The 23,993-nt window shown below is 41.3% G+C and overlaps 1 protein-coding gene across 3 annotated transcripts in view; it reads left to right on the top strand.

The window, feature by feature from the left end:
• SPAG16 (sperm associated antigen 16) overlaps nt 1–23,993 on the top strand; it is a 347,846-nt gene that overhangs the window by 204,342 nt on the left and 119,511 nt on the right. For all 3 annotated transcript variants that reach the window (XM_056496715.1, XM_056496713.1, XM_056496714.1), the window contains one exon: nt 1,181–1,307. In XM_056496715.1, coding sequence (XP_056352690.1) covers nt 1,181–1,307 — 127 coding nt within the window. The remainder of the gene's footprint in view (nt 1–1,180; nt 1,308–23,993) is intronic.

Genomic DNA, 23,993 nt, shown 5'->3' with positions numbered 1-23,993 from the left:
GGACCAACAGTGTTGTCTCAGAAATGAACTCATTCAAAGAAAACAAAGCAAAGAAGTGAGAAAGGCAGCCCATAAAGCTCTAGGGTGTTACTCCTCAGCTGCTCATCTGGGAGAAGGTGCAGTGGCTGGGTGTCTTCAGCCTTGAAAGAACTTCCAGAACCTCTTCACAGGTAATTCCATCTGAGCTGTCAGTTCATGATGAACACTTCGATTCTTGGGGTGCACCTCTGCTCCCTCACCTCTGCTTTAAGAACTTGGAGCTTTCAATGGCCACTGGTGTGATTCTTCAAGGAAAAGAGGTTTTGGGTGTCCACAGGGACAAGACTTTACCCTCAATAAAGAGCTCCCAGGCATCTCTTGCTTTCTCTAAGTCTTTGTGCAGACCTTGAGAGGAAAACCAGGTTGCCAGCGCTCACTGTCTTTCTTCAGGGGCATAATCCAATAGGTCTCTCAGACCCTTTGAATAAAAAAGGAATTTGATGTCTATACAAAGGAAATGGTGCTGTCTCTGTCCTACCTTTTCATCCATGTTCCCTTTTAGTTCTGCATCAACAAGATTTTGGAGGATGAACCCAGGGAACACAAAGAGGTGCTTTCACTGTTCCTCCTTAGGATTCAATCTTTTAAACCCCACTTGCCATTTCTTTCTACCTTCCTGCTCCAGCCTTCATTACTGGGAAGCCAACACCAGTGGGTTGGGTTTTGTGACTGTCTCTGTGGTGCAGTGCTCAGGTGAGAAATCACTGTCAATGCTTGTGGATACTGGTGAAAGCCAGGGAAAAAGCAGCCTTGGATTTTCTCAAGCTGCTCAAAGAAAACATAAGAGAAAGAACTAATAATAGAGATTATGCACCTGCAGGGTGTGTGAGAGACATGATGTTTACCAGGAGTGTCACCTTGCTTGCACCAATGAAATTACTTCTGTCCTTAGTTCCATGATCATGTCTATAAAAGTGTAGTTGGTTTCTTTAATAAAGGGTTTTTAGTTCTATTCTGCATGAAAGAAGTTTGTTGCTACATCCTTTTCACAACTCTCCTAGCCCCAGCAGCAACAAATGTTCATTTTTCCAGAGAGTGGCTGGGGAGATGCATGAGATGTATTCTTCATTCACCTGAACTTGTCTGTTGTTCATGTTCCCCTGAGTGGAGGGTGCTGCATTGCTGTTTTCTTCTCTTGCAGTGAGAGGTGCAGGTACACCCTGCGTGGCCACGAGGACTCAGTGAACAGCATCGAGTTCCTGCCCTTCTCCAGCACCGCCCTCACCAGCTCTGCTGACAAGACCTTGTCTCTCTGGGATGTCAGAACGGTGAGCAGGCTTTGCCTTGGTCTCTCCTGAAGGAAAATGAAACCTGGTGTGAAATCCAAATAGAAAGTAAGGCTGATGTGCCAGTGAAATATTCACTAACACACTTGTTGTCTTCTGACCCAAAATGCCACCATATAACATTTCCTCTGGAAGGAATCTGCCTCTCCTCCTCCAGAACTCTGCTGATTCCTCATGGAACATGCATTATTTTCTCCATATTATATCACTGTAGGTAGTGACACAAACTCTGCATCTCTTCCTTTGTTCTTCTCTACCTTCTTTGCAATAGGTAAAAATGGATTGAGTGTATTTGTCCCTGCTGCTTTGCAAACCATATATGCAAATCTTGTTCAACTGGAACATGAGAACAAGGCAAGAGGAATTTTTTTTCCTCTTTCATCAGAAAATCTAATAATGATTGCTGTTTCTGTGGTATGGAGCAACTTTTGAACTTGTCAAATTATTCCTTCAGTTGGTGTTACAGCCTCTCTGCATTTCTCAGACAGTGTAAAGGCAGAATATTCCAGCCTGGAATGGAGAAGGTTGTATTCATTGAAGGGATTTGAGAGGAAACAGGCAGAGCTGTTGCTGTGGATTAAATGGTGTTGACATCAGAGCTTTACAAACCCCAGATAGGAAATACTGCCATGGAAATGACAGCAGAATACTTGAGAAGCTCATTAGGCAATTTCTATTTATGGATTATAGAAACTGACTGAATGGAAGGTCATTTCATAATAATAATAATTCTGGTCAGAAAGCACAATGAGTTAAAATGAAGCTAGTCAAGACTCATTATTCCTAAATGCATTGGTTCGTAGGAATATTTGATATCCAAATATGAATAATTCAAAAAGAGGAAAAAAATTACTGAAATACAAACAAAAGTGAAATGCTTAATGGAAAAAATAGATTTCTGCTTTGTTTTGTTTTCAATAAATCCTGCAAGGAACTTTATCTTGCAAATATCTCAGTAATCTCCTGCTCATAGTAAATTAACAGAGTCATCAAGGAGTTTTCCTTTGACAAACATAAGAAAAAATCCTCTATATTTGCTCACCAATATTGTTTTTCAGCTTTGGGTAATTTTGTTAAGACAGGAAAGACCTTTTGTGAAAAGCAAATGTTGTATATGGTGTTTTGCTCTCTATTTCTGCTGTTGAATTTTTCCCATGTCCAGTGGGAAATCTTTCAGGTTTGGGATAAATACCCACCATGAAACCTCATTTGAGGTGGTGAAATCCCTGTGAAGATGCCACCTCCCTCTAAATGCTGAATGATATTAAATGTTCCCTCCAGAAAAAAAGATGAATTATTTTGTCCCATTTAATGGGAATGGAGTATTTTCTCACTTCTCTGAGATCCATTGGCATTAAGGAGTACATTTAAGATACTTTCAATGAAACATGAAAACCACTCTCGGGGTTGTTTTCTCATAAATCAGATTCCTATTGCTAATCACATCTTGCTCTTCAGTCATCAAGAGCAGTCAGCTCTTTATTATTAAAGATAATATAGAGAACTGTAAGTCAGAGCAGTGTCAGTTAAATGGACAATGAGCTCTGGATTTGGGGCAAGAGGGAACATAAATCTTTGTAATTGCTAAACTGGAACTCTAATGCAGCCTGCAGATTTTGGAAACACTACTTTTTTCTCTTTTTTTTTTTTTAATTTTTTTTCTGGATAACAGAAAGTAAGATCCATCCAGTGGTTTTAAAAAAAAAAATCTTCATCACATTGACTCTAATTTTGAACCTAAGGGATATGTTGCCTATAGGAAAGTGAGAACAGAGAAAGATGAATTGCACTTGTGGCTCTTTCCAAGCACTGAGGGAGAATTACAGCTTTGGTGCTGGATTTGGGCTCGTGCTGTGCCAGACATGCACTACATCACACGTGGAGACCCAGGCTGCAGTTCTCTGGTGGGAATTTCTTACCAGTGAAGTTGATGGCTGTGGTGCCAAGATAAGCTGCAGAATTTCTTCCTCTTTGTGCCAGTTTCATAGAAAGACAAGCATGTTCTGGCTTTTCACCAGAGCAATTCCTGGCTGACACATCAGGAGAAGCATCTCCACTCATGAATTGCAGAGTGTGTCCAGTGATGAGTGTGAGAGGTGCAAAAGTTAATTCCTGCCACTGCTCTGCATCTCCCACAGCCTCAGCCATTCCTTGGGGTTGCTCACATTTGTCTCTGCACCATTTGAGCCAAGCTTGAACCTCTGCTCTTTTTTCAGACAGATGAGATACCAAATATTTATACACTTAAATAATTAAATAGAAGGGGAGAAAAAAAAAATACATTTTTCATTCTACCTGTTCGAAACTTATTGATTTAGTAACTATCTCATCTGCTTTCTGATTTTTGAAATGTCAGGTTCTATAACTGGATATTTCATTTTTGAAAACCTTGTAGAAAGTGTCTTTTAAAAGGCAGCTTTCAGTACTAATGCCTGAGAAATGTGTCCAACAAGGATTTGGGAAGAATTCTGTGTGTCCCTTGCAGGACAGGCCCATTCAGCTCAGTGATGCTGCTCTTGTGAACAAAGTTCAGCACATGCAGGGCTGTGTAAAAAGTCACAGTCATACAATGCTCTATTTCTATTTGATTTTATGAAGTAACAAGCATTTGAGATATTGTTTGATAATTCATGTCCATTTTGGTCTCTACTGCTCACTGATACTCAAGTTTTACTTACCCAGGATATATTTTTTTATGCAGTACAGCTCAGTGATTTAAGATGAGACCTGTTTTTCCTGCATTCCATTTGCAGAAGATTGATGCATAACATAAATAAAAGGATCCCATTCCCACCCCAATATCAAACTAATACCTCTGACATTCAGGGAGGAAGGCATCAAGGATTCAACTTTTTCCTATTTAGGTCAAAGATGACTTGAGCAGGGGTAAGGCAGCTCAGCAGAACAGGGACCAGATGCCAGTTCTGGCTCTGCACTTCAGATTGTCTCCTTGTCAGTAATTTGTGGGCTGAACAACAGAATTCAAAGTTAGAAGCTCCAAGATAGTGAGGTCCTTGATGAATAATGCAGGCAGCAATCTTGTAGGAAAAAGAAAAAAAAAAAAAAAAAAAAAGAGATTGCCCAAAATCCTGCTGGAACAGCAGCAAGAAGCTCCCAGTAAAAACCTGGCTCTGGGCATTTTCCTCCTCTGAGATTCCTGCAGTTCCCCTTCCCCAGAGGGAGGGAGGGCAGTGGGAATGAAACAGAACCTTCCTTCAGGCTCCTGCAGGATATCTGTGCATGGCTGGGGAAAAACTGCATCTCTCAGCCCCAGGAATGGCTCCTGAGTGTGTGTCCTGGGTAACTTTATAAATAAACAGTTTTTAACTGGTTTAACTTTTTTTTTTTCCACTTCCCTCACCCCATTCAAAGGTTTGCCCTAAACCAGGAGGGTGTGGTGCAGCAGGGCAGGCTGGGGCTGCACCACACCCCGAGGAGTTCAACAGGAATAAATGAAATAGGAAAAAACCCAAATGAAATTCCCACCTGGTAACACTCAGCAGCCCCAGCACCACGTTCTGAGTGTTACAATCCAGGTCCTGCCTGCTCTGATCTTCCTTGGCATGATCTGTCCCAAAATGATCCATCTGTGCATCTGAAGAAATAGCAGAGTAACCCCAAGAATCTGGGGGTGATCATTTACATTTTCCTCTGTAAAAGGGCTCTGCCTGAAGGCACATGGGTCATTTGGGGACAGTGGCCTTTTCTAAGAGCTTTTCACTCCATGTCCTACCAGAGAATAAATAAACCCATGCACAGGGCAGCTTCTGAGCTGTTGGCTGAGGTTTCCAGCTGTGCTGCAGCATTTTAGTGATGAGCACTTGGCTGCCTATGGGTTTCATATGGATGCAGAATAATTACAAGGATGCTGATCTAAGCTGCAACCTTGCATTTTTCTCCCTCACAATACAGCCCATCCTCTCCCACCCTGGGATGTCTTTGGCCTGGGACAGCCTTGCTGTGCTTCCTCTTGCAGCTCAAAGTTGGTTAACTTCTGGTTAAATTCAGGGAAATTGTTCCAAACTTATAATTTCCTTAGATAGCCCTTTTAATTCATTTTCTTCTAATGAAATTATCTTTTAGACCACTTATTTTCCAGTGTTTATTTTATCACTATTTAGAATTTCTAAATTTGTAATTCCTTTACATTATCCTATTGTAGTTTTTTTCTTTCTGTGAAATATAAATTGGCTTGCAGATGTTTTGCTTTTCAACATGGATTTTGTCAGAACCTTTTTGTCAGAAGACTTAAAGCACATGGGAACACCCAGATCTTTGCAGGGATTCTGCCTGTCTGTGGTGGGGGGTTCTTTGCCTGTATCCCTTTGGAATCATCATTCACAAGGCAAATTCAGGAAAAATGACAAAGCATTTAAGGATCAGGTATAAGAGAGAAGCATTAAGCAGCCAAAAGGGAGTGATTTTGAAAAGCAATCTGGTTGTCTTTGTAATTTTTAGCCTATTCCAGTTGATTTATCCCCAAGTAAACACCTTAGACACAAAATTATCAGTCAGAATCTCCTCAGAGTATTGGATTTGTCAGTTTTATTTGAACCCTTTTGAACTCCTGAGGAATGAATTCATGAGCTGAGTGGATAGACAGGATGGGTCATTTAAAAAACCTTTGACAGGCAGTTTAAGGTCCAAATCAATCCTCTTCAAAAGTAGGTCAAAGATTGAAGTTGTCACTACTGGAGGCAAAGAGCTCTTCCATGCAAACTCCAAATCTCCCAGTGCAATTGAATTATGTTGCTGTAAATAAGGGATGTGCAAGGATAAGTCCAGTTCCTGGCATGAAGTGTAACAAATTCTCTCTTCCTGATTCTGTGTCTTTGTAAATAATGGGTTCATATTTTAAAACTCTCTGTCTTAACGTGAAAAGGAATTTGAGTCACAGTGAAATATGAAATCAACAACAAATAGTTATGAATACAGATTATGTTTTCTCCCAGAAGTAGCATCACAAAAGACAAAAGTAAAACTCAAAAAGGTTTGTGTTAAATCTGTTTGGGATGCTTTCCTAGGGACTTAGTGCCAATTTTTAAAAAACCAAAAGTATGGCTGAGGAAAAAAGTTAAGATTGCTTTCTAATAATGAAAAACAATTGGGGAAAAAAAACCAGCTTAATTTGGTCAATGTATTTCTTAAAAATGCTATATTCTGACTTTATATCAAAACAACTTCAATGGAAAAGGCAGGTTGCAATAAAATATTTCAAATAATGAACATATAAGTGCAACTTGGATCAGCTGACCCAGATGCAAGCAAGAAAATATCCAATGTTCTTGTTTTGCTGTGGGTTTTTTTTTCTTCCTGAGAGGCAGGAAAACCTTCACTTTGAAGGACACTGCCATTCACAGTGTGTGACTGCTGTCCCCAGGATCACCCTCACACTGGAGCTATGTCTTTCCCCTGGACTTGTTCTCATTTGTCTTGTCTTCCAAATCAAACCATTAAATCAACAGTTTAACAAACTGTTTAATCAGCTGATCCCAAAGGCTTTTTTTCCCCTGTTAAACTAGATTTAAATCAGACTAAACCTTTTAGAATCAGACAGGATGTTCTCCAGAACTCAGCAGTTGGACTTGATGATCTTAAAGGTCTTTTCCAACCTAAATGATTCCATGATTCTAAAGCTCCAGGTGAATTAGTAGCCCATATAGGTTATCATTGTTTTATTAAGCTGTTCCTGCTCACTGATATGTCCAGTGGATGTCAGAATCCTGTTGCCAGTGGGAATTCAGCCCATTAATGAATTGTCTTCCATTGCCTTTTCCCCAAAACATAGCAAAGCTGCATTTTTAATTTCAAGGGGAAGTCTTAGAGAGGATAAGACAGTTCTGTGTGTTAATGCTTAGATCTCCAGCTTGACTAGCAATTCATGTGAAATGTTTAAATGGCAGTGAGGTTAGATTAAAGTAACACTTTCCATCATGATATTCACAGTCATTTAAGCTGCTGCTGGAGAATCAGAGCTGAGCTGGAAGGGACCCCCAAGGACCATCCAGTCCAGCTGCTGGCCCTGCACAGCACCATGCCAGCAATCCCTGTCCCTGTCCAAATTCTCCTGTGAGTGGTAATTAGAGAGCTATAAGTAGATAAATTTAGCATATTGGAAGTCTGGCCATGGCTTCCAGTAAATACTGTGAGGCTCCTGGCACAGGGTCTGGGAGAGCATGAGGTGAAATGAAAATGAGGGAAATGAGTGAAGAAGGTTGTGCTCCTGCCTGGGCAGGATGCAGATTGACCCAAATCTGAACTCCTTACCAGCTCCTGTGCCCATCCAGAATGTGTGAGCAGGATGTATTGCAGTAAGGATGAGTTTGATTTCTGTGTCACCAATGTCACTTTGAAACAGAATGGGAGTAAAGTTCTTTCAAAGGCTTTGGGAAAGACCTGGCTGCAGAATAACATTTGCATTGACTTCTTGGTCCTAAAACTCTAATTAAATTATTGATTATGAAGCTGGCTGCTTTCTTAATAGTTCCTAATGTAACAATTAAACCAAAGTAAGTAATTAAAAATGAAAAGATTGGTCCACAAGTACAATCTTCAAAAGGTCATTTTCAACTTAATCGCTTTTTTGAAACAGGCAGGAATAAAACAAATGAGTCATTAGCAAAAAAGCAATTTGGTGTGTGCATGTGTGCAATAATGTGTCTACCAGATGACCACTGACCACACAATACCTAAATTAATTTAAAATAATGGCTAAATTTACTTAGTTGATATTATATTAACATGTCTCTTCCAGACCTGGCCCCTAGTTGTGTTAAGTGCAGTAGGAGATACAAAACTCTGGATAGCTGAGAGCCCAGGGCAGAAACCAGAAAATTCAGCCAAAGAGCACAAAATTTCACTGGAACTATTATGTTATTGTTTAATGTCTTAAACAATGCTTTGTACTACACTGAGCATTTATTTTTATTATTATTTTATAGGCTTGAGAAGTTAAGGGTTTAGATGCCAGTCAAGCTGGTCCACTGATTTTTACAGGGGTGAAGGGTGGCAGGGAAGGGAGCACTAAGGTCTTTACCAGAAAAATTTCAAAAAGACCAACACTTATCCAACAACTTAACATTGTTGGATGGTGATTGTTGTTGGATTCCACTTCTACCCATCTGCTCCAAACCAAATCCTCTTCTTGATGAGGTGGGGGAAGGAAGAGGGGTGATGGAATTCCTGTGCAGTCCAGATTGTAAGAGAACTAGATCTATCTATTTGTCTGTGAAGTTAGACACCATGGTGGCTGTGGCTACACATTCTCAAAAAGATCTATTAAAACCCAGACAAACTCCAAACCTTACAAATCAATTTCCTTTTTTTCTAACAATAATGTGAAGTAAGTAAAACATTTTCAATTATTACATTTTCAGTTTGGTAAAAAATGAATCAAAATATTGCAGATGACTTGATATGTTGGTATAGTTTACTCCCTTTTAACTGCTTGTGGATTTATTCCCACTCTGGCTTCCCACAGCCTCAGGGGGTGGCTGCTTTGGATTCAAGTCCTTTTCCTAAAAGCAACCAGATATTGCTTTCAAATGGCTTGAATTGAGAAGCAGCAGAACTTTGGGATGACTTCAGCTATGTTGTGTTCAGCAAATGGAATTTCAGACCTTTAAAGATATTTACATTAAAATATTCTCTTGTTGCTTCAGGAAAGCTTAAGCAGTCAATTTTGTCATGTGCAGAAAAGCTGAGTGCCCTGGCTTTGCAGGAAAAGCTGTAAGCTGCCAAATTGATTTGGGGTAGAACACCCCATGGAGCACTGATGGATGGTGAAGGTCTGCAGCAGGAATTCACACTTCAAATGTTGCCCAAAGGATGGAATTTTGGCTGTGTGGGAGCTGCCAGGCACTCACAGGTGTTAAGGAGTTCTGTGCTCTGACACCCTGAAGGCAGCAGCATGGGGAGGTGTTGTTCCTATGCTAGAGTCAAGGCCAAAATGCAGCCCTTTGGTCACAGCTGAATTCCTCATTCAGAAGCATGATTAGTAGTTGAGGATGTTTTATGTTAAGTGTGGTTGGTCTATGGCAATGCAGATATGGAATTTAGGGAGGTGGTTCTTGTCTTCTTCACAGCCCCAGGGATTTGCATGTGTGTATCACTTCACCATATCACTTCACCTTTCTTCTATCTCCCCTTTCACCCTTAGGCTGCTCTGTTGGGAATGAGAAAAGCAGATTTAAAAGTGAGAGTCTTGCCTTGCCAGTGTGCTGTACTAACAACCTACAGATCATGGAATATCCCTCCAGGGAGCATCAGGATGTTTCACCTGATATTCTAAAATACAACATTTTCAGTTCTCTCTTTCTGGAGTCTTTTTCTCCACTTGTGTTTTTTAGGTTGTTGTGTAGAAAGGATTAATTTGATACAAATGAGAGGCAAATTGCTAAAATGGTGGAGGTGGGACAAAGAGTATGACAGAGGTCCTGAGAAGGAGCTTCAGGTATTGAACAGTGATGGGGAGACATTGGCATGGGGGCTGGAGAGGAGAGCCAACAAGGAGCATTTGTGTTGTACAGCTGTATTTCAAAGAGCCCCAGGAGACAATCCTTGTGGGATTTCACATAGAAATGGAAGCACATGTCCATTTGCTGCCTTGCAGATGAGGTGGTGTCATGCCACTGTCAGAGACAGAAGTGACTCTGTGGAGAACTGTCCCTTCTGGTATCCTCACTCAGCAGCAAAGAACCCACTGCTAATTCATGCTGGAATTTATGTGAGGCCCTGGAAAGACATCTGCCTGCATCACTGGGCCCATCTGGAATTTCCCATCAAGCAGCCAGTGTTCCAGTCAGAGGTGTGACTTGCTGGGTCATTGCAGTTGACAGCCAGGTTTTCTTGCACTGTGACATTTGCCAGGCTCTTCAGCTGATGACAGGCTTCTCCTCTGAGTACCCTGGGATTGCTCACAGAATTTCCTCTGAGTGTTTTCTCCTCCTGTGTATACTGGCATCTCCTTTATTTTCTTGGAATAATTAGACATACCTCAAAGACAGACATTTATCAAAGCAGTCAGCATGCAATTACTCATCCCTGCCATAAATCCTGGTGTGCCACACTACCCCATGACAAATCCAACTGTGAGTGCACTAATCCTCTCATGAATGTTTTGTTTGGATGTTTTGTGTCCTGCTTTCCTGGCAGGCTGAGGTCTGTGAGCTTCTTTTCAGGAGAGCATTCCCAAAGCCCCTGTTGATTGTGGGGTGATTTCAGACCTAGAGCAGAAAAACCATCTTCAGCAGCAACATCTTTTTCTCTCAAGTTCAGATTTCTGGCAGTGGTTCACTGTGGCACTACTAAAATTAATTGTTCCAGGACTCAAAGTGTCCTGGCACCAACACAGGGAGGATGAGGCACTGCCAAAAAGGTCCCACCAGTTGATCCCCTGGGAACTGGCTGTTCCCACTCTGCCCAGCATGGTTTTCAGGACAGAAAGGATTTACTGGTAAAGACTGGTTTTACAGTTTATTTAGCTTCTCATTTTCTCTAAAAATAAATATATGATTATGGCATTCCTGTTTTCCCTCTACTGTGGCTCAAGCCCAGCTTCTCTGCCTCCAAGGGGGTTTCAGGCCAGTGTTTTGCAAATGATAGTATTTTACATGCCAGTCCCTTACTCAGCTGATTGTTTCTTTCCCCTCAGAAAAGGTTTTATAGAGAAGCAATAATCTTTCAGAAATAAGACATCACATTTGGATTGGAAGCACTGGGACAAAGCTGGTAGGCAAAAAGCAGAATTCAGTGACATTCAGTGACAAAGCCTTTGTGATCTTCCCATGCTGGTGACAATGGTCCAGCATCAATGGCCCAATTCTGCACTGGGAACAAACCCCAGGGAAGGAGGTTACTCAGTGCTGGATGTTGGTACAGCTGTGCCAAGGCAATTTTTTTTATTTAAACGTCTCCTGGTTTATATGAGATTCGTGCAAAAGCAACAAAGGGTTGCTTGAGCAAAAACATAGGAAATTGCAGGAATGGTCAGGACCTGTGGCAAAGCTGTCCCACTTCCCAGCTCCATCCAGTGCTGCCATGCAACTGGTTTTACTGGTTCAGATGGAAAGCTGAGTTTGAATCTCACTGTGTTTGGAAATGCAGGTAGAATTTATTTGACCCTGTTAAAGTGCAAATAAGTGTCAGTCATATTTGTGTGAGTGTAATTAGAGTTTGTGGAAAGTCAGGTTCATAGGAAATGGGAAATGCAAGAGGGGAAAAATTCCCAGTTTTATTCTGGGAAAAAATGTGTAGCATATTTGAATAACTTTGGTTTAGGGGCACATTTTTTGGTGAAACATGGTCCCTCTAAAACCTTTCTTTTCCTAACCTAGAAAACGGAGTTTGCAAGAACTGCTGTGAATTTACAGAGTATTCTTTCTTAATTTTTTTTTAAATCTAAAAAGTACTCATTTTTTGGAGGAAAATACACATATTGATTTTAGTTTAAACCCTGGTGTTTCCAGTGGAATGTGACTTTCTGTAGAGTTAAACAACTGCCACACAACTGCAAAAGTGTGTGTCTACAAGTTTGGGGTTGCACACCTTTTCTAGATATATTTTTCTACCCCAGAAACACTTACGAGTAGTGAAGAGTAAATATCAGTATTAAATCTAAAACATTAAAGATATTACTTGGCACTGATGATAACTAAGAAGGCAGTAAGTTGTGTGTACTGGTGCAATATTCAGAATTGGGCTGGGTTTGTGGTGAGAGCCCCCATCTGCTGTCTGACTTACCACTTTTGAGAGTTTTGTTATTAAACAAATTAATGGAGCAATCTACATTTCTTACTCACTCAGCATTAGCAAGTGGATTGCATTTCCTAATTAGCATGTAAGGAAATGGATAATAAAGCTTTTCCCAAAAAATATGTGTCGCCAGTTCTCACACCTTACTCCAAATTTTCTCATATTTTACCCTGCCAAAATGAAATAAATGTCTTCTGGGGGTAGGAAAAAAGTAATTCTTTCTTCTTTAACTTCCTCCTAATTAACTTTTAATGTATGCTGTTACTCAGGGATCGTTCCTTAATACTAAATGTGTCTAAAACCGAAAAGACAGATTTAAATGATTTAGACAAACATCTGCTGAACACAGGGGCATAAAATTATAGATTTGGAAAACAGTGGCTTTCTGCCAGCATTCACAGGCAAAAAAAAAAAAAAAAAAAAGCCACAAAAAAAGTGTTTTCCATTTCTGTAAATCTTCTTCCCTTGTGTGTATGAGCTTAGGGGAAATGATCAATTCCTTAGGTACAGGTAAGATGGATTGCAACTGGTAGATATATTATATATATATATATATATATATAATATAAACTTCCTGAATAGCACCAAACTGTTCTATAAGTATCACCAAAGTAGCAGAGATTTTGATGGAGGACATCTTTCTGGTATAAAAGTCAGTGTTTTGGCTTGTTCTGGAGCAGCCCTCTTTTCCTTAATTTAAGACCAGGAAAGGAAAGAGTTTCTGCCTGCCTGACTATATAAAGTTAATCCATATGGGTGTTAAATAACTCTGTTTAGATAAATTGGTTCTGTCTTTAGCAATTTAGAACAATCTTCATAAGTAATGTGCAGTAAGAAGGTATTAAAATAATTGCCTGCTATTTATTTTCAGCAATATTCAACTTCAGAAATGGCATAATAAATAGAAATATTTCATGGCAATCTCAAGATTTCCAATAGTTGAATCGATACAGTAAACACAATATAGTTTTCCAAATAATTACAGAGGCTATGTTACAGACCTAAACACAAAATCACTCTTAACACAGTTAGAATATTATCTGATGGAAGAGAATTTAATCATAAAAACCTGATTGATCCAATTATTTCTGTGGAAACATCTTTATTTTGCAAGCTTCTCTCACATGCTGGGTGGCATCCTGGTGGAAATTTTTTCCATCCACAGGGGAGAGCAGGGAGGGCTCAGTGCAGATGCCCAGGAAGGATTTCTGAGGTGGGGAGAGCATGGCCTGGGCAGCCCAGGGATGTCTGACTGGAACTGGTTCTGTCAACAGTTTTATCCCAGAATAGAAGTGGGAACAGAACTTGGAGCTCATATCAGGATGTGTGAAATGGGTCACTGGGGCACTTGAACCTCCCCTGAGCTGTGTCCTGCTGTCTACAAGATTGGGATGATTGGCATTAGCAGGAAAAATCAATAGTTTAAAACTTTCTGTCTATCAATTCATGGGGGAAACCTCTGTTCTGCAAAACCAGACTGTAGTGTCTGCAGAATTTTGGATATTTCCCTTTGACAATTTGAATCTATTTCCCAGTTTCTAACAATATACTGGAATCTTAACTGATTAATATTTTACACCAGAAAGTTGCTTTGATTCAGTAAGCTTTATAAAAGGTGTTTTTCAGCACTGCTGATGCTATCTTAACAAATTCTTGTCAGTTGTTTTATTTACAGTGACCTGTTCCTTGACCAGGTTTATTGTCTGTTTCCCACATTGTCAATTCTTGTTGGCAACACTTCTGTTAATAACAGGATGTGAATTAAATCATAAGAGAAAGCATAAATGTGAATAACATCAGAGCTGGGTGCTCAGGGTGTTCCCAGCTCTGGAGTAAAAGTGTGTTCTGATTTCTTCTGGCTGCACCCATGGTGGCCCTTACAAAATTCCTGCCCTGATGAAAAGTGTCCCACAAGGGAGGAGTGTCCCATTCCATGACCAGAATTTTTCCTTATTCCATGGTGTCTTAGTTTGAAGGACAGGTGTCTGCCAATACAGGCAGAAGCTTCTCTTTGAAGTGGAGAATGTAAACCCCTTTCCCTACAAATTATTATTATTTTGAAATTAAGGGGCTCTCAGGCAAAGATATGGGAATTAGGAATAACAGTTCTTTACTAGGAAAATTAAAATAGAAATACAGTATTACAAAGGACAATCCCAAAACACTGCCAGAGTCAGAATCCAAGCTGACACCCGTCAGTCAGTCAGGGTGTTGGCACAGTCCCATTCAATGGTGGCTGCATCCTCCTGCAGGGGCAGATGTGGTTCAGCTGCAGCAGTGCTCCTGGAGAAGGTGCAGTTTCCTCTGAAGGTGCAGGGATGATGTGGAAAGGTCTGGCTTTCCTCTGGAATCCAGTGGAAAGAAGGTACCTTGGTGTCCAAAATCTCAGTTTTTATCTGGGTAGGAAAGGCTTGGCTGCTCCCCTGGCTGGAGCATCTCCCAGTGGGATGATGGAATTTTATCAGTCACACAGTGGGACTGAATGGGCCAGCAGCAGATGAAATCTTCCTGGAGGGAGGATGGGCTGTGGGAAAGATAAAGATGATTGCCCCAGCTGGTTTAAAGATGGCCCATTAGCAGATAATATGTGCCAGGAGATCAGGGTCACTGCCCCACCCGGCTCAACAGATGGTGACAGAATTCACATTGCTGGACACATCCTGTACTGCAACCCAAGGCACTTGGATCCTACTGTGCCAAGCCCCACATAATGCCATGACCAAAAGCAGGCAGAGTGATCTAAGTGATGACTTCAAGACTGTATAAATCAGGTAGACCTTGCTCTGTTACTGTCCCATTTTTGAGAGGGATCTGGGCTGGAACAAGAGGGAAGATGACAGTGTAGAGTAGATAGCTCATGTTGTACTTCACTCCCAGATAACTATGGATGGTGCAGGTTAAGAGAGAGAAAGATGATAGAAAGATAAAATCAAGGATAAATGAAAAATAAGTAGTAAGAGAGATCAATGTGAAAGCAAAGTAAGCAGCAGTGTCAAGAGAAAAACAGGGCATAAAAGAGCTTAAGGAAAGGAAAGAGCTAACAAAAAATCAGGATATATTAGATATTTTTGGTATCTGTTTTCTGCACGGAGGCTTCTACCAAATAAAAGGCTCTGTAATAGTGATTGATTTGTCATCTCTGGTGTCATTTCCCTCACTTCCCCCAAAGCCTTCTGGAGGCTGGCTGTTGAAAAGTATGAATTACAACAAAGAAATGGTTCCTGGCAAAAAGAGGGATTGGTAATCAATTCCCTTCCTGCCAGGGAATGCTCCCCCCCATGGCATTTGCTGCCTAGTATCCTGTCTGCAGAAAGCCATGGTGCCCAGGGAGGGACAGGGATACCAGGATGGCAAATCAATCATTCCCATTGCTGCTGAGCCCACCAGGGAACGCTGAGGACAGACAGCATGTCTTGGGTTCAGTCATTCAGTTTTTCAGGATAAACCAAGAGCTGGGGAGCTGTTCAGGACTCAGTGTTCTCCCTGGGGACAATGCCCAGCTGCATGCAGAGTGTGCTGGCAGCAGGAGTTGCACTCTGCAATGTGCTTGGGGTGGGCTCCTGTGCCACCACAAAGCTCCCAAGGTTTTGTCTCCTTCTCATGTGCCCAAGGCAGTGGGTATACAGCATTTTGAGGAGAAACATGGAGCGTCTGCTTTGGAGCAGGAGCAGCAGAGGCTGCTGATCCCGAGGGAGGATGGGAGTGGAGGCAATTTCTCAGCAGTTGTATCTTCAGGGAGCAGAGCGAGGCTGTGGGAGGAGGAGAGCACGGCCCCAGGCTAAAATCCCAAAGGAGAACAGCTCTGGGACAACATCCCTTAGCACCTGCAGCAAAAGAGGGAGCACATTCCCAAGTGTGAACTCCTCCCTCCTCTTCTGGGGCCAAGGAACCAGATGAGGACTGCAGCAAGAGCTGGGGAAGAGAAGGTGAAGGTGGGAGGGTTGCCCTTGTAGCTCATTGTGACCCTGCAAGGTGGGACACAGGTGTGCAGCAGGTGTCCATGTGTCTTGGTTTGAAGGACAGGTGTCTGCCAATAAGGGCAGAAGCTTCTCTTTGAAATGGAGATTGTAAACCCCCTCCCTCCAAATTATTATAATTTTGAAATTAAGGGGCTCTCAGACAAAGATATGGGAATTAGGAATTAGTTCTTTACTAGGAAAATTAAAATAGAAATACAGTATTACAAAGAACAATCCCAAACCCTGCCAGAGTCAGAATCCAAGCTGACACCCATCAGTCAGTCAGGGTGTTGGCACAGTCCCATTCAATGGTGGCTGCATCCTCCTGCAGTGGCAGATGTGGTTCAGCTGCAGCAGTGCTCCTGGAGAAGGTGCAGTTTCCTCTGAAGGTGCAGGGATGATGTGGAAAGGTCTGGCTTTCCTCTGGAATCCAGTGGAAAGAAGGTACCTTGGTGTCCAAAATCTCAGTTTTTATCTGGGTAGGAAAGGCTTGGCTGCTCCCCTGGCTGGAGCATCTCCCAGTGGGATGATGGAATTTTATCAGTCATACAGTGGGACTGAATGGGCCAGCAGCAGATGAAATCTTCCTGGAGGGAGGATGGGCTGTGGAAAAGATAAAGATGATTGCCCCAGCTGGTTTAAAGATGGCCCATGAGCAGAGAATATGTGCCAGGAGATCAGGGTCACTGCCCCACCCGGCTGCAGCAGATGGGGACAGAATACACATTTCTGTGTATTCAGGCCACATCCTGTATTACAACCCAAGACACTATGGAATCTGGCCATGGGGTAGGGTGGGAGGCTGGGGTGAGCCCATCCCACTGCCACCCACCTTGGCAAAGGCTCCCTGAGCCCTCCTGCTGGGGATACAGAAGGACTAAATAAAAACTCAAAAGAGGAATTACTAAAGCTGTCCCTTGATAACCAAATGGTTGATCATAAATTGGAGTGTCTATGCAAATGAAGTAAATAATTAAAAACCCCAAGAACAGCACTGACTAGGTGGTTGATGGCTGGCAATTATAAACGCTGAATTTTTAATATGCATACTTCTAAGGAGCCAGTAAAAATTAGCTCCTAGACTAATGGACTTGCCTTTCTTCCAAGGCAGAATTTTAATGAGAGCATTATTTATAGCAGAGACCAAGAACGAGCATTTTCCTGCTCAGTCTCATTTCTTCTTTGCTGGCACTTTATTCATTAACCTCTGAACTTCTCTAGAGAAGAATAATGCCCTACACAGGGAAGGGCAAAGATCACCCTGACCCCCTGAAATTAGTCATGGGTCAGGTATTGTTAAGAGAGTTACATCTTCTAACAAATAATATTCATAAAACCCCGTTGGTGATATGTCCTCATTTCCTGCTGGTTTCTGGGTCATTTATCTGCAGTTCAGTTCACTGAAGAGAAAATGAACAGAATGTGATGTCTTGTAGTGCAGAGCTTCTTGTGCCATCTTGTCCTGTACCATGCAGCACCATGAGATTTTAGAATTTTATTCAAAAATTTGCAGAACTGGACAGCAAGTTATAGGTCATGTGCATTTTAAAGGGCTTTACATGCTTTCCTTTTGAGCTTCTTTTTGTTAAATATATTTGGTATGTTAATTTTTTTTCTAATTTAAGAAAAAACACTTGCTCTCTTTTAATAATCAGTGAAGCTCTGGCTTAAATTGAGAAGTACAAAACCAATAAAATTAATGAAAGAACTTTACTTCTCAGATCAAGAGATGACTGTGTGTGCTGACCCTAGTGATAAGGGAGACAGAAAAGGAGAAAGAGCAAAAATGAAAATAGTACGTTGGGGTGTTGTAATCAAACCCAAACAAAACCATTTTATCAAAGAAGGCACTTCTCATTTGAAAAAAATATATATAATTTTTTGCCTTTGCCTTCTGAAAGGACAAAGCTTAGTTTGCACTTCATTCTTTGCTAATCAAAATCACGTGTTGAAAACTTTCACCTGCAAAAGTTCTTTCAACAATGTTCTTGAACTTGGATGTTCAAGTGGCTGAGCCCAGAGAAGATCTCTGCATAAGAAGTGCCATTCAATTTAGAAGATGCCTGAACATTGCTACGGGGCAGAGTTGCTGATGTGCATGTCTAATGCAGATCTTTTTTTTTTTCCTGAATTAATTTTTAAAACTCTTTGGGTTTTGACAGTAATATCTGCTTTGAGATATGTCTGTGTGTCTTAGGAAGTTGTCAGATCCATGTCTGACTCAGGAACTGTTTCATCTTGCTGAGACAGGAGGGGGTTTGGGAATATTGGTAACTTTCCATCACCTTTAACAGGACACAAAGTGAATGGACATCTGACTGCATATAATGGGACCAGATGTCAAAATGCATTCAGTGCATTTTTGATATGAACAGCAAATTTAAACTGGAGAACATGAAAAAATAGTGGGGACAGCAGAGTAAGTGTTCAGTAAGAGAACTTTCCTCACTTGCAGCTGGTTTTGTCACTGGATGGGAAAACTGGAGCAGATGTACCAGGGCACAGCACTTCCCATGATGGGAAGTTGCAGTCGGGACAGAAAAGAAGGTTTCTTGTCCAGGGTTACTTGAGTAGCCTGAAGGTGACTGGGAAAATGAGAACTCTCAGCCATGAATTCTCCCATCAGTTCCTGTGTGTTTGAAGCACATCAGGGCTGGTGACTCTTAGGGAAACATCCCCTGTGCAAAACCAGCCAAGGCAGCTTTGCAGTGATGAGTGAAGGTCTGAATGAACTGAACTTGTGAAGTTCTCCTCTGGTTTTCCCTTCCCTGGTGGAATAGCTTCAAGGTAAGTGTTTGTTTCCCATGTCTGAGCATGGAACTTCTCCATTAGGCCTCCTACATGTGCCTGAGCTTGATTTCCAGTCCTCTCCTGCTCTTGGATTTGCAGGTATTCCCTAAGAGTGTACTTGTTTCACTCATTACACACAGTTCCACTGGCATTCCAGCTCTGAAAATCCTGGCTGTTTTCTCTAATGAAGGGTAAGAGAGTGCCAACATCTTTCATAACAGCTGCTGGAGAACTTTAGAAGAGTAGACTTTGCAGGCTCTTTCTTGCATGGTTCCTTTCAAATTCCTGTGCTTTCCTTGGGTTCAGGTATTCACCAGAAGCACCCACAGCTCCCAAAGGAGCTGTCAGTCCTGCACAGCTCCCTCTGGGAACATTGGGAAAGCAGGGAATTGGTGCCTGCCTGTCTTGGAGCCCCCTCTGCAGCCTTGGCTGCAGTTCACATGGGCCAGGGCTTCTCCTACTTAAGTTTGTCCCCCAGCCCAAATTTGTGCTCTAGCCTGACCCAACTTTGGTGTGAACTTGCTGTGTGGGCAATACCATGCCCAGATTTTATTGGACATGCCCTGTTCTCCAAGGCTGTCTGCAGAGAAGACCTTTCAGAAGGAAGCTGGGAAGTGACTTGCTGACAGATCTCTACCCAGGTGAGCCCAAATGTGGCTCCTGTAGGGAGCCCTTTCATCCCCCAGCCAGTCCAGAGGCTGGTGAAAGCCACTCTGCTCCCATTTGAGCTGGGGGCTTTTCAAGTTGTGTCCTGTATTTCATTTCTGCTCTGATTATTACTTTTTTATTCGTTCTGTCTTGAAAGACTCATGGCCTTTTGTAACTGCATGTCCTTTTTTTCCTTCCATGAGGACTTCTTTTCCTTAGAAATACCAAACATATTACAGAAAGTACAAGTAGTTTTGCCCTCAACCAGCTGAGGGCTTGGCAGCTACAGGCTCCAAAAGAGTGGGAATGTGAGGAAAGAAAACATACTGGCAAAGAGAAACAAAGAAGTGACTTTCTGTATTGTGAAACAGGAGCATTTCATATTTCCCCCTCTGTCAGTGTAGGCATTCAATAACAAATCAATAGTGCCCAGCAGGCAGTGGCTCCCTTCCTTCATTTTAATCTGTGCAGCTCATTGTGCCATCAGGAGAGCAGCAGTGCCAGAAAAAGGGAATGATTTCTACCAGGATTGCATTGCAGCTGCCCCACCCTCTCACCCAAAACAAATTCCTGGAGGTTTTGAGGCTTTTAATTTTACTTCTTCAGGAATCAGAGCACAGACATTTCTTTTCTACCTGGCTGCTCCTCCCATCACAATGAAGGCTGTGCTTGCTTCACATTTTAATTTCCAGGGACTTTGCCATACTGCTGTGGCTTCTCAGCATAGGAAGGTTACCATTCCCAGGGCAGAGGAAACAAGAAAAAAGTCCCAATATCAACTTCTGAGTGACAAAGGTCTGTGTTAGAAACCCACCCATTGAATCACTGCATGGAACAAGAGCAGATATTCATGAAAAGAGGCTCCCAGAGGGGTTGGGGTAAGAAATACATTAATTAATTAATTTAGTGGGTGGAGAAATGCATAACATTTCCAGTGCATTTTATGCTAGGCTGAGCACTTTTTTGACCTTCAAAGAGTAGATGGAAATGTGGTTTTGTAAGGATTCATACACACAGGGAGTGCAACTCAATCATTTCCTCTGCAGTTCTTTGTAGGGGAAAAAAAGCAGGAGAAATATGATGGTGTTACCATATTTGCAGCTGTAGTTGTTTAGAGCTCAGGCAGACTAACATTAACAAATGATGATAATTAGGCTTGATTTGCATATTAAAATTGTCTTAATTAAACACTGATTCAGTAAACATTTAAAGGCTGTAATCGATCTTTTGCAGGCACTCTTGGTTATTTATATGATCTAATAAAGGCTGGAGGCTTTGTTAATGAGCCCTCTATTTCCTAAGCTGTATGTGTCAATGAGATTATTTCACCAACAATTACAGAGCCTGCTGCTGTTAATAACTCACCAACCCCAAGGCTGGGATTCTTTTGTCTGAGGCTCCTTTAGTGGGACCTTGCTGTCTTCATCTCCTTGCTGCTCTCTGTGCCGCAGCCCTTCCTTTCCTGGGGAAAAAATCCCAGGGCAGAGATTTCACAGGGAGATTTTGTGGCTGTAAAATCAAGCTGGAGGTGTCCTGGAAGCTGTTTGAATAATGGATCTAGTATTTATACAGCACTGAGCTCAGTCATAATACATTTGGTTCCAGATCTAATCCTGGCAACTCTGACAGGCTGAACTTGGTGAGGCACTTTTTTTTTTTTTTTTTTTAATTTAAGAGGTAATGTACTCATGCTGTAATTTTACAAGAGGCCTCTGAAAAGGCTGCCAGGAGTTTTGCTTCTCTTCAGTGTCACTGCAGTCTTTTGCTAGGATGTGAATATCTTGGGAAAACAGTGCTAAAACAGGTGAAGAGCTCTTGCTTCTCAATTGCTAAACCTTGCTATCACCCCTGACAAAAGCATTCTTTGAAAATTTCACATTGCTTTGGCACTATTTTTTCAGTATTTTTTTATTATTTGACAGCTCATTGCACATGAAGGATTATGTATTTATGTACATATGTGCAACGTTTTAATGACATATGTTTAACTTTTTGATTTTGTTGTGGGGTATTCCCACTAAAGGTTTTCTAGTTAACCCCTTTACTCCTCCTTCTTTGAAGGTGACATAAATAGCTGCGTGCTCTGGTCCCAAAAATCCAGTCACCAGTTCTGGTGCCAGTACTGAAGGATTAAAAACTATATTTTTTCCTATGTCTTTTCAGTCATGAAGTTTATTAGGAAACATTAATAAACTTAACAGAGCTAAACCACTAGAGTAGATTTTTAATGAATAAAATAATTACGTTGTGGAGTGATCAATAAACTCTTTAAAGCAGGTAGGAATTCCAAAATTGCATTTTGGCATTTGCATCAGGACTGAATACAGGTTTTTATTTGGAGCAGCAGTGCTATGATGAAAAATAAAGCTTAGATATCAAGCAGACTTACCAAAAATATAACTACTCCCATCACTACCCAGACCTTCTTGCAATGCTTTCTTTTTCCTCTAGAAAATTCTACTGTTGGAAATGTTGGCCTGAATTTGATTTCAAATAGAATTCTGAATTTGAAATTGCAGAAGAATAGGAATATTTTTGATGGGCTTCTACAATATTTTTTTTTCCTTTCACTCAGAATCTATAGATGGTGTAAGAGGATCTGGTGTAGAGAATCTGTGGACAGTGCATTTGTAAGAGTTGATTGCAATGTTTCTCCTCTTCCACTGGTGTTTTTTTCATTTTAATTTTGATATCTAAAGACTTTTTTAAAAATACACAGTCACTTCTTTTCTTCTTTTCATTTTTTCTTGCAGGGACTTCTTTTTTTTCCAGTGAATAACTTCTTCACTGTTTCTAGCCAAATAGTTTGGATTCTCTTCTCTGATCCTGGTTATTGAGGTCAACAATGCTGTTATTCCCAGAGCAGCAGTAGTTGGGAAAACCAGATGATGGTGAACAAGTGGTGTGCTTTCCCTCTCATTCAGATCCTGGTTTCTTTGCCAAGCCCCCTTCTTTGGGAAGTCAATTCCCTTCCTGTTGGTTACTGGAGAAATAGAGATCAAAGAAGAGCCTGCCTTTGCAAAGCTGCTCAGCAGTGCTGGTTGGTGGAGGAGAGCTGCAGCCATGTTCTCTTAGGTTTGCCCTTTTTTGTTGTTCTTATTTTAGTTTTTTTTTTTTTTGCTGTGTATCTGCCATTTGAAGCCTGGCTGAGATGCATTTGATGCGTGGTGACTGCCAGAACAAAACTCACACTGTGAATGCAGCAGGCTTACAAATTCCTTTATTCCAATAGAAGTAAACCCTCTCCCAGTGGCTGTTAGACAAGTAAAAACTTTGATCTTACTGGCTTACTCTTGATTTATGCTGACTCTTTGAAGGGAAGAAATTAATTAACTTTTAATTTTTCCTTTCTTTTTAATGTTTAGGCCACCTCCATTGTCTTATTTAATAAAGATGGTTGTGTACCTGCATTTGTCTCTATACTGGATTTTGCAGTTAAAGACACTTAGTTTTTCCTTTCTTCTGCTACAAAAACAAAATCATTGTTCTTATAGGAATTCACAGAAGGCAACAATTTGGCATTTTGGCCAAAATTTAGCTTCAGTTTTTAAGAGTACTAAAGCCCTTCAGACTCACATGCAACTTCTCATAGTCAGATAAGGAGAAAATTATTTCCCACATGTAGTGCTCTCACTTTTTCTTATATCTAATTAAATTATATATTCATTGTTTTATTCTGCCTTCATATAATTTAATTTTCATAGCCAACAGAAATGATTTTGTATTTTTTCTGTGCTTGCACTAGACTTGTAACTTTTCCAGTTATACTCCACCAGAAGCTTCCACTCATTTATAATTCATCTTTTTGATCTTTTTTTTTTTTTTACATTAAAGTAATAGAGCTCGTGGTGTTTAATTTTAGGCAGCCCTAGCAGGTTCCTGTCATTCAGGCATTGTTCTCCTGGAAATGTCTGCTTTGCAAAGCCATGGAATGCCAAGTTAATTGAAAGTGCTGCAAAGTTCCTGGGTTAATCTGCAGCTAACGAGCTCCAGCACATTACTCACAGCAGGAACTTCCCTGGCCAGTGCACTGCTGATCCTTCCCTCCCTGGACAATTGAAACTCCCAGTTTGCACTGGGTAGGAATGGGCTTAGTTCTGGAATTTGGCTTTCCTGGTGTTGGCAGGGTGATGTCTGGGAGATGCAGCAGCTTCTGCTGATGAGCCCATCTGCCAGTACCAGCCAGGGCAGTAACACACAGCTCTGCTCTCACTGGAAGAATTTCAGTATCTTGAAGGGATTTCTTTATACTGTTTATTTTCTTGTAGAGGAATGATGGGTCCAGCAGAGGCATTTCTCCCTGCCTGTCCTGTCAGGGCTGTGCAGGTGGGACTGTGCTCATGTAAGATCTCTTCAACTGGAGGTGACATTTCTGTCTCTTCACAGAAGCAGGTACAGGAGAGGATCTGCTTCCCAAAAAAACCTTTGTTCCTCCTTATGCAGTTGAAGTTTGATGTCTCTTACAGGAGTTGAGCGAGGAGAGAATCCCACACGGTCATGTCTGTTTAAATACTGCCTG

The sequence above is a fragment of the Oenanthe melanoleuca genome, chromosome 7 (genome assembly GCF_029582105.1).
Source record: "Oenanthe melanoleuca isolate GR-GAL-2019-014 chromosome 7, OMel1.0, whole genome shotgun sequence".
Taxonomy (NCBI): Eukaryota; Metazoa; Chordata; class Aves; order Passeriformes; family Muscicapidae; genus Oenanthe; species Oenanthe melanoleuca.
The sequence above is the reverse complement of the archived record's forward strand: the minus strand, read 5'-3'. Positions and strand labels throughout refer to the sequence as shown.